Source organism: Uloborus diversus, chromosome 8 (assembly GCF_026930045.1).
Source record: "Uloborus diversus isolate 005 chromosome 8, Udiv.v.3.1, whole genome shotgun sequence".
NCBI lineage: Eukaryota > Metazoa > Arthropoda > Arachnida > Araneae > Uloboridae > Uloborus > Uloborus diversus.
Window position 1 is genome coordinate 147,566,761 of NC_072738.1, and position 25,369 is coordinate 147,592,129.

Below are 25,369 nucleotides of genomic sequence, written 5' to 3' on the forward strand. Positions count from 1 at the left end.
ATGTGGTAGCCATGGCTACAGGTATAATCTGATTCACATAGCTTTGTAAAAGAACTTCTAGCTGCAATGTCAAAAAGTGCGGAAAAACAGTTCGAAAATTCACAAATAAAGAAGGAATAAAAATAACAATGTTTCAAAATTGCAACCCGTTATTATTAATCCTTAATTTATCAGAAATAAATTCATTTAAATATTATTATTACTATTACTTTACGATTAGTTATCTTCGGTGGCTTCATCTTTTTCTGGTATGTTAGTAAACAAACATTACGAAATTTTCCAGGAATGAACTTTCGAATCTAATTATCTAAGCATAAGAGGCGGATCGTTTGTTAGTGTAACGATATTCCTAGTTTTGAAGAAAACACCAACATGGCACAAAATATTTTTGCATCTGTTATCGTTTTAACTTGTATTTCTATGGTAAATATTTTTGTTTAATTACCTTTCATGTTCTTCAATCTTTAAAACTTATTATACTCACAGATTGAGGCGAAATTTTTCTTTATTTATTCCTTAGCTGTCTTAACTTTATTGGGCTTAATTGTTTTCAATAGTTTATAATTACCGATATATTTCTATTTTAAGCATTTTTTAAAGACAATATAATTCACGGTAAGTTGCAGGTAACTAAAAAAATTAAACTTAAACCTGAAAGTGACAAACGTGATCATTGACATTCTTGCGCCTAGATTATTTCCATCATTTAATGTTTCGGAGTTGTGCTTGTGTTTGAAAGAACTTATTAAACTATATTTCGAAAAGAAAAAATAAATTCTAAACTTTGCATATTTTCATTAAGTTATGCATTTATTTACTTACTCTTTTCTAGGTACTAAGCAGAAAATTTACTGTTGATTATGAAAATAATTGCTTTTTGAAAGATGGAAAGCCTTTTCGTTATGTATCAGGCTCGATACATTATTTTCGTGTTCCTCCTGAATTCTGGCATGATAGAATTTACAAAATGAAAATGGCAGGCTTAAATGCCATTCAAACGTAAGTATTTTTATTCATTTTTAATGTACTTTTAAATATAATGTATCAAGATGAAATTTCCAAGTACGCCAAGTTTGGTCTCATTAGTCAAGATATTTTCCTCTGTATTCAAGTTAAGTTAAAATGCTAGCAATATATTCATGACTCATTATTTTAAAATAAAAACGTTTATTTACATATGTACACGTATATAGTATTTAACATCTTTATAGAGATAATTCAGTCACGTTAAGGTCGACTGCCATCAAGATACAGCATCGATTGATTCAAGAGTCAAGTTAACTAAACCGGCATTCAGCCTATTTAAAGGGCGCATACCACCTCATTAGATCACGTGATGAATTTACATTAAAATACTTAAACTTCAAGTTTAACTGAAACGAGAAAAAATACATGCAAATTATAAATGCAAATAAAATATTTAACATGTACAGGGCATGTATTCCCTGTAAATAATAGCAAGCATGCTTATTTCAATGTCCTAAATGAAACACTTGACATTTTCCAACATTGATTGACCTCAACTGCTGACTTAAAAATTCGATGTAAATCCTTATGAAGCTTTGTCGGGAATATTTCGATAATTGGGAATCTGGCGATCTTTCTTCATTGGCGTCAATTTTTGGCTCCAGCGCCTGCGCGAGAAGTATTTTTTCTTTGCAAATCAAAACAAAGAGATTGGAAACATCTATTCACATAGGGTTACTATAAATCAGCAGGGTTACCAAAATAAAATTATTTATGCCAAAACTGAGCTGACTGCGCCAGATTCCCAATTATCGAAATATCCCCGCTTTGTCACTTGTTCTTCACTACAACAACCCACCTAACTGTATGAATAAACATTTTTCTAGAAATGTATATTGATTGCAACATATAAAGGGTGTCCCAAAATTAACGCAAGATTTGAATTTGCCGCCATTTTTGCAATAAATTGTGGGCAATCTTGAAAAAAGAACAATTTGGCAGCTGAGGGTCTAGGGTTATTACAAATGGAGTGTTTTCGATTCTATAATGCATTTTCATTATCGAACAATTATTTGAAAAATAATGAAAGTTTGAGCGGGTCAAGCAGTTTACTGTTATTGGCGCTCGATATTGCAATTAGGTAATGCGCAGATGGTTGTGAGATTGCTGACATAGACGTTTGACTTCAAATAACCCCATAGGGAGAAGTCTAATGATGTAAAATCACACGATAGGGTACAATTCGTATCACCGAAACGAGAGAGTACACGAACAGGAAATTCCTCATGCAGTGATTGAATTGTTTCGCTGGATGTATAATAGCATAACACTCCATTTTTACTAACCCTAAACTCCCAGCTGTTAAATTGTTCTTTTTCCGTGGCTGCCAACAATTCACAGCAAAAATTGTGGCAAATTCAAATCTTGCGTTAATTTTGGGACACCCTTTACGTCAGTATCTCAGAATTGTATTTTGAATTTTATAGATATGTTGAATGGAGTGGACATGAACCTGAACCTGGAACATATAATTTTGATGGCTATTATGACTTGCCAAAGTTCTTGAAAACTGCTCATGACTTAGACATGCTTGTTATCTTACGAGCAGGACCATTTATTGACGCAGAAAGGGATATGGTAGGTTATATTTCATTTGTTCCCTGTGGAAACTTACATTTTCCATTAGAACAAGTACAGTATGTTTTCATATTTAAGTCAAACCCCTGCCTTTAGAGAAAAAATCATTAAAAAAATCAGAAATCATCTTATAAGTTGGCCCTCTACATCAGAAGAAAATGGAATATTTCACCATATTTTTTTAAGTTAACATTTTGAAAAGAAACAAATTAACACTAGAAAGACGGAGAGGCCTGTGTGGCCCCTCGTCCAGTTTGTTGTTTAATAACTCGGATAATATCTAACGGAACTTAATGGAATTTTCTGACTTTTCATTATATGACACTATTTGAATGCTTGTGTAATCATTTAATCATTCGCCTCATAGTACTGTTACTATTGATCCTTATACCTAGAAAGACGGGAGGGGCCACAGTGGCCCCTAAGCATTTTGACAATTAAAAAATTAATTTTTTTCCTTTCTCCTAATTGTTGTAGCATAAAAAAATGCCATTCACTCTAATTTAACCTGTAACTTCCTCTGTATGCAGCCGATTGGATATCCAAATGCTATAAACAGTACCGACTGCTTACCATCCTAACGGTGGCCATTGTTCTTAGAAAGGAAAACTAATTCAACCTTTTGCCCAGTATAGAGAGAAAAACTAAAAATAATTAAGTACTAAGTTTTTATTTAGTCATGAAAGAAGGTGTATCAGGCAAGTGGACTCCCTCAGGAAGAATTTTTAAAAGAATTCACTCCAAAAATGGGTAGAGGCCACACTGGCCCCTTCAGTCTTTCTAGGTATACAGAAAATGTCAGTCGTTCTAGTGTTAAAGTGTAAAAGCATGTTTACACAGATAAAATTTAAACAAAAAAGAATAACATGGGAAGATATGGAAAAGGAAAGAAAATGTAAAACCAAAAATTGTTGTTATCATTACTACGCTTCTTTTATTAAATGTATTTGTTTTTCAGAAACCAATTTTGGAACATTTGGCACCAAATTTCAAACATTGTCATCAATCTTGCTTTTTGGTTTGTAACAATAAACAAAACAACGAGCCACAAGGATCAGCTTCACGGGCTGAATGTGGCCTGCAGACCATAGGTTGGACACCACGACTCTAAAGGAAAAATTAATCATTTGTTTGGCATGAAATTCTTTCTTGTTAATTGTATTTTTCAGATATTAGTCTGCAAAAAAACCCATGGAGTTTAACCTATGTAACCTATGTAAAAAAAGCATCAGAATGTATATAGAGAGAATCAATAGGCTATTTAAAAAAAATTATTTTTTTATTTTATGCTACAAAAGCAAACATTGGCATTCTAAAGTGAATCTAAATACATTCAGACAAAAAATGAAGTAGACAATTTTGGCATTGTAGGAAAGGTCTATTGTGCATTTTTTCACACTTTTGTATGAAAATGGAAAATGTCTCGTTTTTGCAATCATGATCATCTTATAAAGTTGGTTTTTCACAATTACGACTTTTGTTCGGAATAGCAGTAAATTTTACTTTTTAATTTTTGTATCCTTATTGCAGTCCTTTTATAGAGAACAGTTTTTTATTTCCTCTTGATCCACTATGCACAAAAGTTTGAGAATCAAACATCTGCTGCACTTCTCCTTCAGTCTCTTTTTTTTTACTGTAATTAAATTGTCTTAAATTGATGGTCAGATAATATAAAATGTCGACAGAGTGTTACAATCACTTTCTTTTGTCTTTAAAAGGTTTAAACTAAAACCATATGAAAATTTCGAGATTTTTGTGAGTTGTTCACAAAACTTCTGGAGAGTTTAAATCCTTTTCTATGAGTAACTGCCCTAGATAAAATATACAAGATAAATTTAATACCAATCATGCAGAATTAACTTTGATGGTACAGTAAAATCCCTCTAATGCGGACACTTACGGAACAATATTTTTTGTCCGCAATAGAGAGGTGTCCGCAGGACAGGGGTTTAATAATGTTATTTGCATTGGAACTGGGGAATTAAAATTTGTCCGCATAAGAGGGGTGTTCGTTAGTAGGGGTTTTACTGTATCTATTTATTCCAAGACATATGACATCACTGCTTAATTTCTATGGGAGCTCACAGAATAGCTCAGCTTCTGCTGTTCTTCTTATAACATAAAAAAATATGCATCTAAACTATTCCTAGTCATTATTTTTCTCTTTGTGTTTTTGTAATAATGAAGCCTGATACACATTATTATCTTATTGATGTCTTTTTTTTTTCTGAGAGGGGTGGGGGGGGGGGGAGCAGATATGGAAATAAGACTGACAAAGTATTTTTGATTCATAAAAATTTGGTTATCTGACCAACCTATCCTGTGTTCTGCAACAGGCCTAGACAATGTTCTGCTTTAGAATGGCAGTTCAAAATCTACCTAGAGTTTTTTTTTTTTTTTTGCCCAATGTGAAAAGTTAGAGTGTGCAAGTTATATATCATGGCTGTCCAACTGCAAAGACCCCACGGGCCAGAATTCTGGTCACTGATCACCTGACCGGTCGCAGTTTGAAAAAGTTGAACAATAAACTCTTGCCTCTTATATAATATCAATTAATAGTTGAGTTAAGAATTATAAAACAATGAAACAGAAGGGATATTAAACAAAGTGCTTACATTTTAATGGGGGAAACTGAGGTCAATCCAGCTTCTTTACAAGGGCAGGAATGTCAACATCGATGTGTATCGTTGCAGCCAAAGAAGGTCTAACAATTAACTGTCGGAGCAAGCTCTCAATTTCTTTATCGAAATCAACAAAGGTCGTAGAGTCAGTGAGGGGGGGGGGGACTTTTTTAATGGATTGCAAGCAGGTTTTGCTTATATGAAATGTTTCTCTCTTCCCTCTCTGTCTCCCCCCGCCAATGTGAGGCAATACTATTTCTAGGAATTCGTTTGAACAGCATGCAGGGTAGGACTGCTTGACCTGTAGATGTCCTGTACCTTTTTCCCCCATTACAATGAAAGGAGTAAAAGAATGATCAAGAGGAAATTTTGGGGACCCTGGCTTGACCAAGAATGGTAGTCTCAGATGCTTCTTGATGCCATAAATTGTCGAAAAATTAGTATGCTGAATAAGAAGTTGGTGGGCCGCACACTATGGTTGGCCGACCGCCAGTTGGACAGTCCTGTTATATATTATGCATTGATAAATTCAGGTTTTCGGAAACAATAAACAATAAAAACAATATTCACTAGACCATTTTTCCATAATAGTTTGCAAAAATAGAAAATTATTTTCGTCAGAAGTTTGAAGTCAATTTCATTTTTATTCATAGGGTGGACTTCCATATTGGCTTCTTAGGATAGACCCTAATATGAAGTTTAGGTCATATGATGCAAGTAAGTGTAATTACTTGTAAGGTTTAAAATATTCTAAGGTTAATTATGTTATTAGTTGTTGTTTTTGAAAAAAATTAATAAACTACAAAAAAAAAAAAAAAAAAAAAACCTTTGTTATACAAATTTTTTATTATGTGTTTTTCTTATTGCATTCTTTCTTAAAAGGATATGTTGCCTTAATGTGTTTCAAATTAAAAATCATTAGGTTATTTTGTTGAATGCTTTGTATGTTTGATTTTAAAATTTTAATTGCTTCTTTGCTTACATATGTCCCAAAGGCAATCATTGAATTATTTTGCTGGCCATAACATAATTTTTTGAAAAATAACTCGTACTTCTCTACAAAATGCTGAGAAATTTCATGAATGATTGCCTAAATGTATTTTAAACTGTGACTAAATTAACAGTACTAGTTGTTCTATTACTAAGCAGCCAATGAATTTGTTAAGTAAATTGCACATCAAAAACTTTTGAAACCATGCCTTAGAAAAATTATTCTTGAGGATTTTTTAAAAGTGGTAAATGTTTTAATGATGAAAATTAAGTACTTGTAATATTAAATGATGAAGCAATTATTCTCTAGCTAATCATACATATCACAGTATATAGTCGAGCAACAGAAGCAACAAAATGTTTTGAGAAGTATAATTGTACAAAAATAAGTAATCAGCAGTTGAGGGTTAGCTTTCTATTATCACAAAAATTAACATTTTAATCTTTCAATGTTACTCCATATTTTGATTCTGACATTTTGTATTTGTGCCACACTTGAATGTTCTCTAAGTTTCAAATTTATTAAAACACCATTGAAAAAAAATTACACATGTTTTATTTTCTTGTTGTTTTTCTTCTTCTTTTGATAACTGTAGAGATTTGATATTCTATGTGATGGTATTGAAAGTTCCTTTTATTTTTGCAGTATCCAATAAATAAGTCAAAAATGCTTAATGAATGAAATGAAGGAGAAGAGGGCAACAGAGCCAATCTCTGCGAGTAGAGGTCTCTTGTACTAAACAACAAACAAGTTTTAAAACAGACCAGTTGCTGAAACAAACTTCAGCAAGCAATGACAATGTATGAATCTCCCAAGTTTCGAGTAAATGGCGACCGAGTTATTCAAACCTATAGGCAGAAAAAACTTCTCAATTGCACAGGATGTGTGCAACAGTTTCCTCATGAAAGAGGCAATCCCTGCAAATTGGATCATTACTGTCACCCATTATAGTAAGGTGCCACTTTAATGATTAGTAAGAAGGCCAATAGCCTTCTTAACACTTTCTATTCAGACCTAAGAGCTCTTTTGCCTAAAAACTAAGACTACCACAGTTAAGTTCCTTTGCCTGACGTTGTTCATCCAAGTTGCGCTAGTTATGATACTGGTTTTTCTTTAAAATATCCAAAACAGTAGTCCTAATAAGATTCTTTGAAGTCCCAATTGCTGGCTCATTGCCAACAAAAGGAGTATCAGAACCTTTCCGAGCAAGGTGAACAATTTTTTCATTATCTTTCACTCTTAAGTGTTCAGGTACCCAGCAAAAAGTAATTTTATTGAGCTCTGCAAGAGTGCACTGCATATTATAGCATTCCCAAACAATGTGGGATGTCAATACAACCTTATTAAGGCAACTTGACTATCAGAGAAGATATGAACACATCTGTTTTCTGTTTGCGTAGACTCGATTCAAACGAATACCGCGACACGCCAAGATGGTATAAAGCACAGCCAGAAAGACAGAGCTGAATTCGCACAACAAACGAGAGTATTCAATACAGTGGCTTAGCTAGGGAGGGGCGGTCCGCCCCAGGCGGCACTTTTCGAGGAGCAGCAAATTAGGCCTTTTGATGAGGAAAAAATAAACGTCTTTTCCAAATAAGGAAATGATGATTTTAATCTGTTACTGCATGTAAAAAGAAAATCTTCAAATTGTAAGAATTTAGTGTCACTACAAGATTAAAAAATTACTTTTGTATAAAACTTTCTGCTTTCTTTCAAAAGCTTTCAAATGTCTTTCTTGATGGTATATCAGTACAATTCCTTGTTTTTTTCAGAGGGGCAGTAGTGGACAGTCATGATGGGACCAATATTTTTTTAGACCCCCTTACTCTTTTTTCTGTTGTAAGTCTAGAAATTAATTACGTCTTTTTTGTCTTTAATTAAATTTCTAGTTTTAATTTGATCACCCTTGATAGTTTAATGTATTAGCTATTTCCCAATGAAAGGGTGGCAAATTGAGGAACCGCCCTGGGCGGCAAATACTGTCGCTACGCCCCTGATTCAGTACCAACTCTGGGATAAAAAAGCCCCAGCCCCAGTGCTCTCGTTCATTTTAGAACCATCAGTGAACCAGAAAATGTAATTTTTATTATGATACAAAAGAATATCTCTCCAATCACTCTGAGAAGGAAAGATTATTTGATATGGCCTATCAAAAGCATACTCGCTAAGCATGTAATCACTTGGCAGGCCAGAAAGAAGATGTCCAAGTACATAAAAGTGCTTTAAAAGATTTTTTTAACTATATTGGTCATTGCTAATTTTTGAATTTAAATCCATGGATATTGTAATTTTAATTTTTTTCTCAAATTGATTATAATTTTCTTTATCTTTTGTTTTAGGTTATATTAAATATGTGGACAACTGGTACAGTATTTTACTTCAACGAATTGAACCGTACTTGTATAACAATGGAGGACCTATCATCACTGTTCAAGTAAGATATTATTCAACCAATGGGCGTGTTAATCACTTTCAAAAAAAGAAAACAAATACATACTTATTCCACTCTTAAAGTTGAAATAATATTATATTAAGAATTATTTAAAGTGAATTGATAAAAGAAATTATGTGCCATCCGGTTGTGAGGCTACTGCCTAAAACATAGTCACTGTTGACAAAAAACTTTAAACAACAGAATAGATCTTTAGAACAACTTAATAGTTTTATTGTGACTGTGATCCATTTTTAGAGCTTGATTCTGGTCTTACTTCAAACTCTTTACATCTACCTTTTTAAAATTGTTTTGGTAATTTTTAGTTTGTAAACAATAACATGGATGCTAAATCCGAAGTAGTGTTGTTTTGTAAATTTCTTAAACTAAGGAGAGAACTTTGGAAAGAATTGTTTTTAGGTTGTTCTTAAATTTTGTTGTTGGCTTTAAACTGATTTTTTTTTTTTTTTGGGAGGGGGGTCCTCTAAACCTTTTTTGAAACTACTGTAACATATCTGATAGTTATTGATTTTCCTCTTGTTTATAAAGACATAAGTGTTTAGTGTTATTTTATGAAGTGTTCCTAATTTTAAGTCCAACAAGATTTTTGTAAGATAAGTTTAAATGTTTACTGAATGTCTATCATCATATTTGATAATTTATTTAAGTATACAATTATTTCAGATTGAAAATGAATATGGTAGCACTGGTATTTGCGATGCTCAGTACAAGTCACATTTAAGGGACTTTTTTAATGTTCATTTAAAAGGTCAAGTGGTTCTCTTCACTACTGATGGATCAAGTCAATCTGCTCTGATGTGTGGGAAAACCGATCAAGTTCTTTCTACAGTGGATTTTGGCTCTGGTAAGACTACCTGTTTTCCTGGTACTTTAAGAAAATTTGTAATTATTTAGCACAATGCATTGATAACATACTTATACATTATTTACTTTTCTAATATAGACCATTTAACTAATGGTTACGTTTAAAATGGCATACTTCCAATAATTTGAACTATAAAATGATGTGATTCTGGATTATATTCAAGAATAAAAATCATTTTCAAATATAGAATTCCTCTATTCCAAGCAACAATATGCAAAAAGTTTGAAATAGATTTGGCTCTTTATTTGTAATATTTATGTGAAATCATGCCACTTTGAATAATGATGTAATTTTCATCTCAAGTTGCATTTGAGAAATTTATCATATCACTCTCCAACAACCAAGAAATTCAAAATTGTAGTCTGCGCCTCATGCCTTTTAGACCATTTGAAGTTTGCTAATTTCAACAAATGTTTTGTCAACAAATGTAAAATTATTTTCGGATAAGTACAGAATTAGGTCTTTTTGTTTCTCAAATTTTATAAACTTATTTCTATTTTCTTTTGTGATAGGTGCCAATGTCTCTGAAATATTTAATTATGTCCGTTGGCAACAGGCCTCTGGCCCTCTAGTTAATTCTGAATTCTATCCTGGCTGGTTGGATCATTGGGGAGCACCCCATGCGGAAGTAGATTCAAAAGGAATAGTGAAGACACTTACTGAAATTTTGATGCACAATGCATCAGTCAATGTGTAAGTATTGCAGTTATCTTGCTTTGATAAATATTTTTTATTTTTAGAATTAATTTTGTTAACAATCAGTTGTTGCATAGAAGGGCACTGTTTCAGCCAGTGGTGCTGCCTGGCAGGAGGTTTTGGGATCAAAATCTCCCCCCCCCCCCTCTAACGGGTTTTGAAAATTCGGCTATCAAAGATAAGAACAAAACAAAAGAATAAAATAAAATACCATCATGGACAATCATTAAGTTTATGATATTAGAAAAAAAGCATGAACAATGTATCAAAGGTAATATGGTCACCTCAAACCAACAGTAGGACTTCTTACTGTTATTTCTGGGATTAGATGCCTCATTGTTGCTCTGAGATGATGATATATACTTGGTATGAGTAATATATAATGTAATTCCATAAATTCAGGAGTTTGTATAATTTGGGGAACAAATTTATATTTTTTGTTAGGACAAAACAATTTTTACTTACCAAAAAAAATTAAAAAAAAAAGAAGAAGAATCTGTTATTAAACATTGCTTTGGGCAGAAATTTGTTCTTTCATTAAATAGTCTTTGGAAGAAACCCTGCTGAAAACTAAAATATACACCTGCTTTTGCTGTTAGATTTTTTAATTATCTTGCATCTTAAAAATTTTAAGTAATTTCCTGAAAACTTTTTGAAAAATATGTTTTTTTATTAATATATTTAGATAAAGATTTTTAATGATAGATCTATGAATATAGGGAAAAAAATTTCAGTTATTTTTAATGATCTTTATACACAATATGGTACTGTCCCACAAATTTGCAAAATACTCCTCAAAATCATAAATAAATAAATAAAGCAAGTGTTGCATTTCTTTAAACAAATATTGTGATAGCTGATAACAAAAATCACTTTTAAACTTCTATTTGCATTTTTTTCCACTTGTGAATTTAACCAGCTCTCCCCCCTTGACAAAAAGAACCTGAGTATATATTAACAAATTTTGGGAAGTACTGCATACTTATCTGCTATAATTTTTTTAAACTGCTGGAAAAACAGCATAAAGCATAAATTAAAAAAAAAAAAAACTTATACAGTAAATTCACGATTATCGGCGGTTCTGATTATCCACGGCTTTTCCGTTCAGTGTTATCGTTTTTAACTCCAAGGTCCGGCTATTAATTTCCAGGACTGATGTAACTATAGGAGAACGAAAAGCCGAAAGATGGCGCTAATGATGGAATACTGAAGAGCGTTTTCTTGTCATGTGCAATGCAATCGGCGTCATTCTAAAGTAAGTGGTTCTCATGGAAAAACACATTAAAACATAGCTCTCAAATTCCTGTCATTGAAGTGAAAATGTAGCAAAGAATTAACATTAAATTTTGCTTCAAATTGGGCAAGACAGCCCAACATACAAAATGTTGAAACAAGTTCACTTGAACTTTTGAATGGTTTAAACACTTACAGAACAGGCTTAAAAGTGTCGATGATGATCCACATACAGGTCGGCCACAATCCTTATGCACGCTAGGAGCAATTGAAAAAGTTTGCATTATGGTGACAACAGGAATTGAAGAGCTACGTTTTAATGCGCCTTTCCATGAGAACCAGTTACTTCAGAATGACGCCAAATGCACTGTGCATGTGCAAGAAAACGCTGTCCAATATGCAATCATTATCGCCATCTTCCGACTTTTTGTTCTCTTACAGTTATGTCAATCCTGGAAATTAATAGCTGGACTTTACATAATTTGAATGTATGTGAGAGTGTTATTCATATTTTTTAGCTAATGTGTAATATATACTAGTATTATTTATTATGTATTATTTGGATTATCCACGGTTATCGTGTAACCCAATTCTGCGGATCATCGGGATTTTATTTTATAAGGTAAATGTAAATTATGTTCCATATGAATATCAATATTTTTCATATTATATAAAATTAAGTTACCGTATTACCCCTGCATTATCCAGAATAACGCAAAATTCAGGGGTCACCAGATTTTCAATAACACTTGCCTGGTCCTTTCCGGCATGCCAGAAGAATCGAGATTAGAAATATATATTTACAATGGTGCCCACAGGGGGGGGGGGATTATGGCGCAAATTGTGCCATCAAAATTTGGGGGGGGGAGGATTTTTAATTTTTAAAATTTTTCTATTTAAATTTATTTATTGATTTATTTTTGATTCAAGTTATTTATTTTATTCTGTTTATATTTCATTTCATTTATTTATTTGGTTTGTATGTGTGTGTGTGTGTGTTTGTCATTGGCGTATCATAGAACTTTTCTAATAAAATAATGATGATAACAATGATTAAAAATAAATAAATAAACAAATAAATAAAAAATTGTTAAAATTAATAAATTAACATTTTTTTTAAAAATAAAAAATAAAAAAGAGAGCTAGAAAATAAAAAAAAGGGGGGGGGGGAAGAGGGTTGAGAAAAATTTTGGGGCGGAATTTGCGCCATTGAACTTGGGGGGGATGGGTACCCCTGTATATATATCTATGTATATAAAATATGTTCAGCTTAAAAATTAATATAAGTTCTAAACATGTCTCATTAATATAGTTAAAACAGTTTAATTTTGTGAAAATATTTACTAACAATGTCATTTGTTATTTTAACAAGAAAAATATTGTTTAATAACGAATAATTTTATAAACATTAAATTAAAACCAAGTAAGCAAACATTTAAGCAATAAGTTACCGCCCCTAAACCAGTGCTAAAGAATTTACCACCGCTATTCAATAAATAAAAATTAAACTTCTGCCTCTTACCTCTCAAAAAGGAACCTAAAATAATTTATTTAAAAAAATTATGAAATTGCTGTAACGGTGATTGCTTCTGAATTGATTACTTTATTGGCATATAATTAAATCCATTAATAACGACCTACCATAAATAACAAGCACATATTATATACAATACACATTTTTTTTTTAAAAAGAAAGTTACTTTCGGGATTTTTTTTTTTTTTTGAGCAATCACAATTGCTTATTGTTTTCATTTGACTGTTTTGGCGTCCTGTCATTTTATTTTCAAGCCAGCACCCTCTGCAGCACCACCGTTGATCGGCCTCACGATGCTGCTCCTATAGCGAAAGCCGTCTCCAGGTTACATCCATATCCTACACACACACGCATACACACACCTACAAACACACATACACACACACACCTGCAAACACACATACATACACACACCTGCAAACACACACACCTGCACTCACACACACATACTCATGCCTGCACACAGACACAACACACACGCACACACACTCATGCCTGCACAGACACAAACACACACGCATACATACACACACACACACTCATGCCTGTATACAGACACAAACACACACGCATACATACAAATTCCTATACACACACACATACCCACACACTCATGCCTGGGCACAAACACTCGCCCCTACATACACACGCATACTCGTGATTGCGAAAAACATAATTTGAATTCAAGAAGTCAAAATTCAAATTAATTTATCTTTTTGTTTTTTTCTCCTTGCAGTGGTTTGCTTTCTGATTGGAACTGAATGGGAAATTTTACTTTTGTTTTGTTACAAAATAAACCTCAAATTATGCGTCACACCGGAAAACTTGAATTTCCCGGCATGCTGGTCAAACCTCGCTTTTTTCCGGCATGCCGGATAATGGGGGGTATTATTATTCTTTATTGATTTTGTTGATCTGTTTTCAGAACAGGACAATACTTTCTGAACGTGAAGAAATGTAAATAAATAAATGAATAAATGCTTTGATAGATCACGAAATGGGTTTGATTGAAAACAAAAGACTTATTCAAATGTCAGTATAATTTTTAGTTTTTGAAGAATATTTTAATTTCAGATACATGTTTCATGGAGGTACATCATTTGGGTTTGGAGCTGGTAAACTATTTTTTTCTTTTTTATTGTTTGTGTTATTTTTGCATTCTCATCATTATTATTTGTATTTGTAAAACAATGTAAATTCAGGGTTCGTACTCTCCTTCAAAACTCCTCCAATACTCCTTCATTTAGGAAATTTTTTTGAAGGGCCCTTCAAACTCCTTCATTTTGGTTTTAACTCCTTCAAAACTCCTTCTTTTTTAGTTCAAGACTGCATAATCTTCCTCTATGACGGTAACTTAAAATACTTTGATTGACAACTAACTTCGTCACAAAGGCGATTTTAATGTAGTAATTTTGTGCATTTATTTTTTTCAATTTACAAATTGATCATAGTTAATTCATAAAAGTTGAAGGTGAAAATTTTATTAGAAGACTAAGACATTTCATAAGTGAAGTAAAACATGCTGAAATGGTGTTTGGCTATTTTTTCAAGTTTTATGATTATTGATTTTCCCTCCATCACTCTCAGCAACAAAAGTCAGGTAGTCTAATTATTATTTAAATATTTAAAGATACATAAGTAGATATACTGTATTAAGTGATTGTTAAAAAACAGTTGTTTAGTTAATCGCAGTTATGATATTGTAAAAAGAGTCATCCACAAGTGACGTCATGCCTTGAGGAGGAGACAGGCTCATGAAATTGTGACAAGGGGAAGAGAGAGGGTGACAAAAAGTGACATCACAGTTATTGTAACAATATGTTTGCAAAAAATGACACGTGACAAGAGGAGGAGTTAGGTAAAGCATGGCACTTTGTGATAAAGGAGGCAGAGGGTCAAATATGCTGAAAAAAGTGTGACATTTAATGACACTCCATTAGTACTCCTTCAAAATCTCATTTTACTCCTTCAAAACTCCTCCAAAACTCCTTCATTTTATTTCTGAAATTGAGTATGAACCCTGAAATTCTTTTTATTATTTTAAAGTTTTTTCATTCTTTAGTTAATTTGTTTTTTTTTAACCAGTTTTACCTGTCAGAACATTTTTTTAAAAGAAATCTCATTAACTCTTGTATCCAAATTTTAAAATTAAAAAGAAAATGTTTTCTTTCTTTCTTTATTTATTTTTAGTGAGCATGAAAGATTGCTTTCTTCCCTCTCCCTCCCAAGCAATACATTAAAGACCTTTCGTGTGAGAGATGTAAAGTCTAACCTCTTAAACTAAAATGAAGCTCAGAAACAAACCTTGTGCCTAAACATCCCAAATGGTGGATTGGTGGGAGATTCTTTACCTCATTAGCTATGTTCCATTTTACATGTAACAAAAAATTCATACTGTGTATAAGGAGAGGTAGACTCCCACACCATTTGCTATGCTTGGTAGTGATTTTTTTTCTGGAGTTTAAAACAAAGTGTATTAGGTATGCTTAGAATCTCTCATGCTGAAAATGTTGTGAAAATCTCCATAAAAATCCTCAAGTATACCTGTGCGCAAGAGGGCGCTTTTCGATATGCAAATTTCCCACCTGTCCGTTCAATTTAGTTAGCTGTCCCTCTGTTAATGTATGATGGATTCATGGCATTCGATAGCTTGATTTTTGTTGATGTTGGTCGTCTCGTGGCAGTTCGCATTGCAAGGGCAATTTGGAAGCCCTTTCGTGTGTAGAATCCAAATAAAGTTAATTTATGTTTTTGGATAGTTGCCTTAGCATTTTCTTTAAATGTTCAATAATTTGCTTTGAAAATATTTGGATGGAAGAGAACAAAATGTAATCGTTAACAAAGTGAAAGGAAAGTCAACCCATTGAGAACATAAGAGGAAAAGAGTGAAATAGAGCTTGAACCTTTCAAAGAATCTTCTACAAATGCAATGAAATTAAATATTTTAGACACTTTGTTGCTATGGGCTAGTAAAGAAAAAACTTGGGAAGGCATGAAATGCTCCGCAATAAAATTTAATTAATTCATTTAAAAATGCAGTAAGAAACGGTCTGAGGTTTCTTCTTGAATTTTCATAACTTTAATATTGTAATTTGTTCAGTATTGCTGTGTTCTATTCAGAGTGTCTTTAAATGAAGAATAAATACTGTAATTTTCTTACAAACTGATCTACTTTGAAAAATAATAATAATTAATTTCAGTAAATGTATTGAAATTTTTTTAAAAGTGGCATCCTTTTTTTTTATGTTTATTTCTTAGAAAAGTAATTAAAATTTAACTGTCTAGACTTTTTTCAAAAATCAATTTTAAATGCAATAACAATATTTAACTGATAAGACATGATTAACAAAAAAGTATATTATAATAAAATAAATAATTGCTTTATGAAAAATGATATATTTATTTTGAATTCAAAGAAAACTGTACATGATTTCACATAGGATCTAATCTTGGAGACACATTTCAAGCATGCCCAACTAGTTATGATTATGACGCTCCCTTAAGTGAAGCTGGTGATCCAACACCAAAGTATTTTGCTATGCGCGAAGCTATAGGCAAGGTATTTTATTTTCTCTCACTCTTTGTTTAGCAAACAGTAATGTATGAAGAATATTTTAATTAATCATTTAGAAGAATAATATTATGTGTGATATTTTAACGAAGGCAATTTGCAAATATGCATTTTTTAGTTTCTTCCTCTTCCACCTGGACCTTTACCTGAACCTGCACCCAAAATGAGCATACCTCCTATTGCTTTGAAAAAAGTAAGTTTCTGAGTTGTTTAGAAATAAGTCTTAAAGTGTAATTCAAACATCCATTTATTTAAAACAAATGACAGGTTGCTCCAATCATCACTGGTCACATGATTTTTGATCAAATAATTTCTTGATATTTTCAGCTGATACAAATACACAAAGGTCTGAACTTAAAAAAGACATTCATGTTTTGCCAAAATATCATATTAGGCAGTGAGAAGGAAAGAGATGCAAGTGGACATTTTCAAGTTTTGACTAAAATACTTTCAAAGTGGCAGAACTAGGTAGACTTTCATAGAAAACTTTTTTCTAAATCATGTTGTATAGCAGCACTCACCAGGGCTATTAGTACTATCCTGAGACAAGCCATGCCCCAAGACAGACCAGGGCAGACAGACAGATCTCCAAATTTTGAATTTTGTCACTTACATCCCTCTGCTTCTGACTGCCTCATATGTGAACAGAACATCAAATTTATTTGTTATAAATTGATTTCTTTAACCAGCTTTGTTCTGTATAAGCAGTGTTTGGAATACTTTAAATATTTTTTTACAGTAAGATTTATTGCAATTTTTTTAAATAAGTGTTCATTTATTTTACTTAATATATTACAGGGGAGCCCAAAATCTTCAATTAGGCCTAAAAGAGCTACAAATAAGATCAAATTAATGTATTTGTGCCAGTTATAAAGGGCAACTAAGTGGCTATCACAAGATCAGAGGCGAATTTGAATAAAACCCTGTTGAAAAACTTTGTTTCAAACTGCCAGTTAATGCCCTAAAAGTCCTAGAAGAGATCACTCATGGTGCATGTTTCTTCCTCCACTTCTAAGCAGTATGTCTTTCCTGGGCTTACAGCAGTATGTCTAATCTGAGCTGGGCCGGATTTAGGGGAGGGCAGGCGGGGTAACTGCCCCTGAGCCTCCACAACAAAAGGGCCCCCACAATAAAAAAATTTTAAAATATCCTAACTTTCGAGCTTCGAAAATATCAGATATATACATATATATATCAAAAATTCGGATATATATCAAAGTATCGGATATTTTTGAAAATCTGATGATCTTTTTGAAACCTGATTAGGGGCCTCCACTCCTTTGTTGCCCCGGGGCCTCCACACTTCCAAATCCGGCCCTGAATCTGAGCAAAAGCCCACAGCTCCGCAGGGATTCAACATATTGTCCTCAGAACAACTTGCTTCCCAGGGAGTGCAACATTGTTTTGAAACCGTTTTAAGGGCAATTTTTTAAATGGCTTCAATTAGGTTTATGAATTGTAGCGAGGGTAGGGACCAATCCCGACATCTTTCCCCGTAAATACGTTCATGATTTGAGTATACCCAGGTGGTCCCTTGTACAAGATCCAAATGGACTACAAGACAAAAATATATAAAAACTCTCCAAAAATCATTTTCAAAAGCTATTCGCATATTGTGACAACATCACAAAAGTTACTAAAATATGGATTTCTTACAAAATCCAAATTGAAACTTAAATTATTTCTTGTACCGCTCTTTAAGTTTTATCAGTTGATTATAAAATACTCAAAGCTCATCTTATTTGATCTAACCTCTGAAAAATATCTGATTAATTTATCATATTCCAATTTTTTAAGAGTATGAAACAAAATTGTTTAATTTATTCACATAAATCTTAGCATATGGTAGAATGTGAAAAATTCAATAAAACTTCATTGTAGTGTGTTTAGGTTTTTAACATTTTACTGTAGCATACACATACACATAAAAAGGTATACAGATGTGTATTTCCATCTATATTCTGAATTTACAGAATCAGAGTTGGTAATTTTGCCGAAAGTTTTTTTATAGGGATAGTGGGAAAAACGGCAAAAACCTAATCACAGATAAAGTTGCATTGAATCCTGTTAGTTAAGAAATAGTGATGATATAAATAATACACTTTATTATCTATTTTGTTATGAATTATATTAAGTAATAAGTTGGAAAAAAAAAGAACTGCATACAATTGTAATAGCAGAATGATTTTAAATCCCTGCTGAAACATATTTCAATATAACCTATAAAATATTTAAGCCCAACTATTTTTATACTTTAAAAAAACGTTTAGCTTTGAAATTTGTTATTTTATTTAAAATTGAAAATGTTTTGATATTTAAAAAAATCTATTCAGATTTTTAAGCTATCTAATTTTGGCAGAAAGTTCAGCTGAAGACTCCCCCTCCTAAAGAAATGCTTTTTTTTTTTTTTTTTTTTTTTTAAGTTTTACTGGGGAAAAAATGGAAATGGATATCCCAGGAAAAAAAAATTTAAAAGCACAAAAAAAAAAAAAAAAAAAACTACCTGTATATTTCTAGTTCTATGTATACTTTTTGTATTAACTCACCTTTTTTGCATAACTAGCTCATTGTGTAGAAAATGAAAAAGCCATTTTTCTGCAATTTTTAAAGATTTTTGTAGATTAGTTGCAAAATATCAAGCATGTGCTGTAACTTATGCTTTTAAAGAAAAATATTTTTCAAATGTTTCCTTTGTACAATCAAAAATCAGAAATTTTTTGTCAACAGTTACCCTTACAAATCTAGTCTCTAATTATGCCCTGCTGAAAGAATAAAAATTAGGTTTTGAAAAAGATTTGAGGATGCAATGATATTTAAGTGTCAAACATTTAAGAAAATATTTGTTTAGCTTTTCATTTATCGCAATTTCTTTTATCTCATAGTTTTCGTATTAATTTAACTAGGTGCAATTTCTAAAATATGAAATGTTTTGTAAAAACTGGACAATCACCGTTACATTATAAGAAAACAATGATTTTCCTGCCTTATATGATACAAATTTGTAAACCTTGTTTTCATGTTTAAAAAATCCAAAAATAAAAATTTTCCAAACATTTAACTTTTAAAGGAAATTAAATATTATATTAACACTAGAATTACGGGAGGGGTCATTTTGACTCCAATTAAACTTTTTTTGCTAACTACTCCTCTGTATTTTCGTAAAAAGCTTAACCCTTCCTTGACTTTCCCTAAATAATCATGCTGTGTAATAATAAAAAGTTTTCAAGAAAATTGTAATTCTTTTAAACCCAAACTAAAGGTTTACAACTAAAATTCCAGGTAGGTGTCGTTTTGGCCCTTTTGAGAAAAAAAAGAACTGCAAAAACATTTACTGATGCTGAACCAGAGCAGAAACTCAAAAATGTCTCTTAAAACATATCATTTTAAGAACCTGAAGCATTTATAATGTTTCTGTACATAAAAGGAACCATTAGCCGATAGCTTCTGAAATGCTACTGAAACAGCGCTGGTTTTTCGAAGAGCATTTTAAACTTTTTTCAAAGTATTTTATTATGTACCCTGAAAATCAAGGGCGCCGATATAGGGGGCAAGGAGGGGCTCAAGCCCCCCCCCCCCCCCTTTGAAATGAGAACTTCCTTGCTTTTAGTGCTTTTTTCTTTGCAATAATGTATAAAAATTTCTTTTCCAGCCATTAATGAATAAGTTATTAAAAATGTCAAATTTTAATATCTCTAATCTGTACTGAAATCGGTTTCCATGGGGAAAATATTCTGCTAAACCACGGAGAAAATTTTTGACCCCCTCCCCCCTAAAATGTTGGGTATGTGCGCCCTCGCTGAAAATCTCTGTATTCTTTAAATAAACTGCATTTATTATAAATATGTTTATTTTAAATTAATTTTTAAAAATATTTTACATTATGTAGGAAACAATGCAGATTTCTTCTCAGGGGTCAAAATGACCCCCACCATATTTTTAGATATAAAAAGATTGCCGTAATTCTAGTGTTAATTTTGAACTAGAAAACAAAATGAAACCAATACAATTTTATTAAAGCATTTTTTAATATTATTTTTATTAATATGCAGAGAAAAACAATTGTCAAAAAGTGTACGTTAGTTGTCAATACAAATTCTATTTTTGCCGGGTGAAAAAAAAGTGCAATTTTTTCCCACCCGTGGCAAAAACTTGCACTGAGCAATTTGAATTTAAGTTTTATGTGTTTAAAATTTTATTTGTTTGCTTGCAGGTAGCTTCTATATGGGACTATGCCTCTGTGAATAATAATCCAGTTGTATCTCCATTCCCTCTCTCATTTGAAAACCTTTCTCATGTAAGAATAAATTTAAAAGTTTGTCATACTCTTAAAAGTTGGTTTTCAGTTTGTTATGTATTTAACTGCTTATTCTCCTTTAATGTCATTCATTTTTTTCATACTTTCAACTAGTGAACATATGTATTGACACATTCAGAATGCAAACTATAGCTCATTTTTCACTATTTGGGACATATTGGCGCCTCAGAAACAGTAGGATATCTTACTCTTATTCCTGGGATTAGATGTCTTACTGTTACTCTGAGGCAACAATATGTAAATTAGTTTTTTCTGGTGTTTTTGAATTGAAATTTCTTTTATGATATCTTTGAATTCATTTATGTTTCACTAACAAATTGTCTCAATTTAACTTTTAGCCTTATGGTTTTGTTTTGTATAGCAGCACTGTTGACTTCATTCCTAGTGATCCTGCAGTTTTGACCGTGAAAGGTATAGCTGATCGAGCGTATGTATACGTTAAAAAGGTAATTTTTAAAACAATTTTTCCAAAACTAACATTTATAAGGAATGACACTGATCTGGGTTCAAAAATCCTGATTGTGCTAAGCCTTTTGCATTTTAATAGTCTTCCGCATGAAGAATAGAAGTCATTCTCTGAACTTTCTTGTTGTGTGGGGAGTTTTTTGCGCTGATGAAAGAGGGCTCCATTGTAACCTTGAAATAGCTATATGCTGTAGTTTCTTGAGAATTTGTTTCATTTAGGCTGGTTTTTCACTGTAACCAAACTCAATAGTGTTGAATATACGTTTTGCCCTCTGAGAGAAAAACAGACTAAAATTATGGACTATTTGTCATAAAATATTCAAATTTGCTACTTTTTATTTAGCTATACAACTTTTCAAAAATAACAACTTTTCAAACATAAACAGAGGTACTTTTATTTAATGGAATTTGTGTTTTTAACTTAAACAGTATAGATTAACAAATAAACAATGCAAAAAACTCTTTAAGAATTCAAATTATGGAACCATGGTAATTAGGCCGGTCGTTTGGATGGGAGGGGTAATTGAAACCCCTGGTTTTAAGAAATCAATGTATTTCAATATAATATGCATAGAGCTTTACTCCCCCCCCCCCATGGAAAAATTTAAAATGACGATCCTCAACTTACCATGTTTATTGTCTTCTTTGAGAGTCAAGCACTGCTGTAGTTGGAGAAATGTTCTTTTTCATAGGGTAGTAATGAATTTTCGTTAGGTAAAAAATGCCAGTTTAAACTACTTATGCATGCTTTAGTTCAAAATGTAGACATTTAGTTTATTTTTGAAAAGTGGCCTGAAACTAAATTACTTTAAATTTGCATTACTTTCTATGTAATAAATCAAATATTTTGGGGAACAGCATTCCTCTCTAATTACAACATTGGTGTCAAGTTGTCAAAGTTTCACGGTATTGAATGATAGTAATAATTTAGTTCATTTCAAGAAAATCTCTCCCCTTCCCCCCTCCTTCATTTATTTTGACATAAATGTTTTGAAATTTGTTTGAAAATTTAAAGTTTGAAACTGAATTTTTCTATAATCCTTAAAATATTTGTTATGTGAATTACAAAATTTTATGCTATAGGTTCTGCAAGGTATCTTGAGCAGAGAGCATAAAATAGAAACCATTCCTATTAAAGTCCTTCAAGGAGAAACTATTGATATACTAGTGGAAAATGAAGGACGAGTATGTTTTGGAAATGGCATCAATGATAGGAAGGTAATCTTTTCAATGCTTTATTTTTAAAAGACGGTATTTAGATTTTTCTTTTCCTTTCTTCAAATGTGTTGAATAATTTCAATGCTCATAATTCAAGTATTTCTTTTTCTTTTTTTCAACTTGATAAACAAAAAACACTAAAACTAAATGCTTATTCATTCTGTTTTCTTTGCTTGCAAAGAAAAAAAAAAGTACATTTACAAAATTGACATACAACTGTCAAAATAAGAAATAGAGTAGAATAATGTTTGGTAGCATATGTTAAAATAGCTTTTAAATGTCAAAGTTATTAAAATATTAGTAGGATGCAAAAGTATTGAAATCTTTGCACAAACTATGTGTTCAATGCGGACACGTTTCCGAAAAAATAGGTTTTTACCAAAGATATAAACTTTTCTTCGTCAAAAATTCAATTAATTTTATGAAAGTTAAATTACAATATTAGCAAAGCAATTTTTTTTTTTTTAATTTTTATGGTGTTTTTCCACTTTTAGTCAACTTTAAAATAAAAAAAAAACATTAAAACAAATAAACACTGACACATTTTGATTTAATTTTATTTTGCATGAATGTAAAGTCAAGACTTAAAGTATTGCCAACAGTGGAAAATGCCTAACTTGCTAATATTTTGCATAATTAATCGTGGGAAAATTAGATATTTTTCAAAAGTAATTACCAGAATAAGGCTACAAAAAATTAACAAAGGAAATTTTGTTGATTAATTATTCAGAATAAAAGTAGTAAATAACAAAAATAGTAATTGAAATTATAAACAGGAGTCCATCAAAAAAAAAAAAAAAAAGAAAGAAAACTTACGCAAGAACTGGTTAAGAGGGGGGAGGGGAATCGCGTATTTGCTATCGTAAATGTTTACTTCATTGCCTTTTTTTTTATGTTTCACAACGTTTAATTACAAGTGATCCCAAAAAATGAACCAAAACTCGACAAAACATTTCCTATTTTTTCTGAAAGTATGGAATGAACTTCCATGTAATTTCCGATTTGTTCTCTGAAAGTAGAAGGATTTAAAAACACAAAGTACATCCCATATTAAATTATGCAAAAAACTTTCCTGGTATTATGCTCAAAGTGCCCATTGGTGGAAAATCATGTGATCATATTAACGGTAAAAGCAAATGTTCTGTTAGTCTTAATTCAGAGTCCGCAAAATTTTCCTGGTTTTAGTGATATTTCAAAATTCCCTGAGGATTCTTGGTTTTCCCCCGTTTCCAGAGTGAGTGGTCATGCAGTCAATAAATGAAGTGCATTAATTTTTAAAATGTTGCATTTCATTTCATACTTCGATTCTAACCAACTATGAATCTGCGTTTTCAACAATGAATATAATTAAGACAAAATATTGGTTCCCATCTTACAGGCAGTCAGTCATCCCGAACGCAGTCAGGGCACTATCCTGGGACCACCCAAAAATCCTTATTGGGCAATTTTTGTCTGACGATTCAGCAAGTTTTTAGATGGTACTTCAATTTTTTTTATGATGCCTAATGTCTCTTTTTACTCGGGCATGTATTCTCATCAGTCTTCTCATTAGGTGATGGTTATTTAAAAGTAAAAAGTGTGTGTCAGTACTCGTACTTTATCATTTGCAAAAAATTTGAAGTTTCATTCGGTAAAATAAAACATTCACCCTCCCAAAAATTTCCCAAGTTCGGGCATCCCTGAATGCAGTGAAAGATTAGCAGTTTGTAATTTATGCCAAGGTATACAAAATTAGCACATAAGTAAAGCAGTAAAAACTATTAGCTAAGATTTAGAAAATCATTAAAAAAAATAATTTGTCTTCATACTTATCATAACCTTTAAATACTAATTACCTAACTTTTATTGCAGGGAATATTTCAAAACGTCACATTAGGATCTAAAAATCTTCGAAAATGGACTATGACACCCATTCCACTAGATGAAGCATCATTGAGGGAAATAAATTCCAACATTCTCTTGAATAAAAAAGAATATTCGCTGCATGCCCCAGCATTCTATTCTGGAGAGTTTGTACTTCAAAATAAAACTTCTTATGATACATTTCTACATCTGCAAGGGTGGCACAAAGTAAGTACAATTATAATTTCTTTTTGTTTCTCCAACTGAATACAGTACTTTACTGCCGTGCAAAATACAAAAGTGGTATCTGCAGCCGAGCTCAAAATGAGTCCCTAAGTTTTTTTTTTTTTTGTCTCCATAGTAAGTTTCATGTCTTATTTATTATAAATATGAATTTAAAATTGTTAAAAGTAAATTTAGAACAATAATGGAAAACAATAGCTTGATGATCATTATAAATAGTGTTTTTATTTTGTATGAAAGATATATTTAACTATTTTCACACAATAGATGTATTTTTTATTTTTTAGGGAGTCGCATTTCTGAATAATTTTAACCTTGGACGCTACTGGCCAATAGTTGGACCACAAGTTACGTTATATGCTCCAAGCGTGTTATTTAAGCCTCCACCTGAAAAAAATAAAATTGTACTTCTAGAGCTGGAACATGCACCCTGTTCTAATCAAAAATATTGTACAGTGGAATTTGTACAAAATCCAACAGTTAATGGAACAACTCCTACATCTTGAAAAAGTGTTTTGAAGCCTATTATGTCAAAAAAAGTGAGAAAATACATTCCAGTTGAAAGAATAATTTAAATATTGTTATGAACATTGGCAGATAAGAAAATTTCCCATACACTTCAATTGCTTCCTGATATCATCCCCCCCCCCCCCCGAATAAAACTGAAAAGAAGAAAATTGGAACAACTGCAGAAATTTAATCATCACGTTGTATTG

General features: G+C 31.8%; 1 protein-coding gene across 1 annotated transcript; it reads left to right on the forward strand.

Moving 5' to 3' along the window:
* The first annotated feature begins 270 nt into the window (after positions 1 to 270).
* Positions 271 to 25,162, forward strand: LOC129227244 (beta-galactosidase-like). Its single transcript, XM_054861757.1, has 15 exons — positions 271 to 423; positions 833 to 999; positions 2,454 to 2,604; positions 5,879 to 5,942; positions 8,559 to 8,653; positions 9,335 to 9,515; positions 10,049 to 10,229; positions 14,074 to 14,114; positions 16,440 to 16,558; positions 16,689 to 16,763; positions 20,781 to 20,864; positions 21,224 to 21,331; positions 22,434 to 22,568; positions 24,420 to 24,638; positions 24,941 to 25,162. The coding sequence occupies exons 1-15, from the start codon at positions 373 to 375 to the stop codon at positions 25,157 to 25,159; spliced, it is 1,890 nt and encodes a 629-aa protein (XP_054717732.1). The 5' UTR covers positions 271 to 372; the 3' UTR covers positions 25,160 to 25,162.
* The last annotated feature ends 207 nt before the right edge of the window (positions 25,163 to 25,369 follow it).

Excerpts from the sequence above, each read along its gene's own strand:
- LOC129227244 (XM_054861757.1), top strand. The coding sequence starts at position 373 with ATGGCACAAAATATTTTTGCATCTGTTATCGTTTTAACTTGTATTTCT. Across the intron at positions 8,654-9,334 it reads GACCTATCATCACTGTTCAA|ATTGAAAATGAATATGGTAG; the intron begins GTAAGATATTAT and ends CAATTATTTCAG. Across the intron at positions 20,865-21,223 it reads CATTTGAAAACCTTTCTCAT|CCTTATGGTTTTGTTTTGTA; the intron begins GTAAGAATAAAT and ends TTTAACTTTTAG.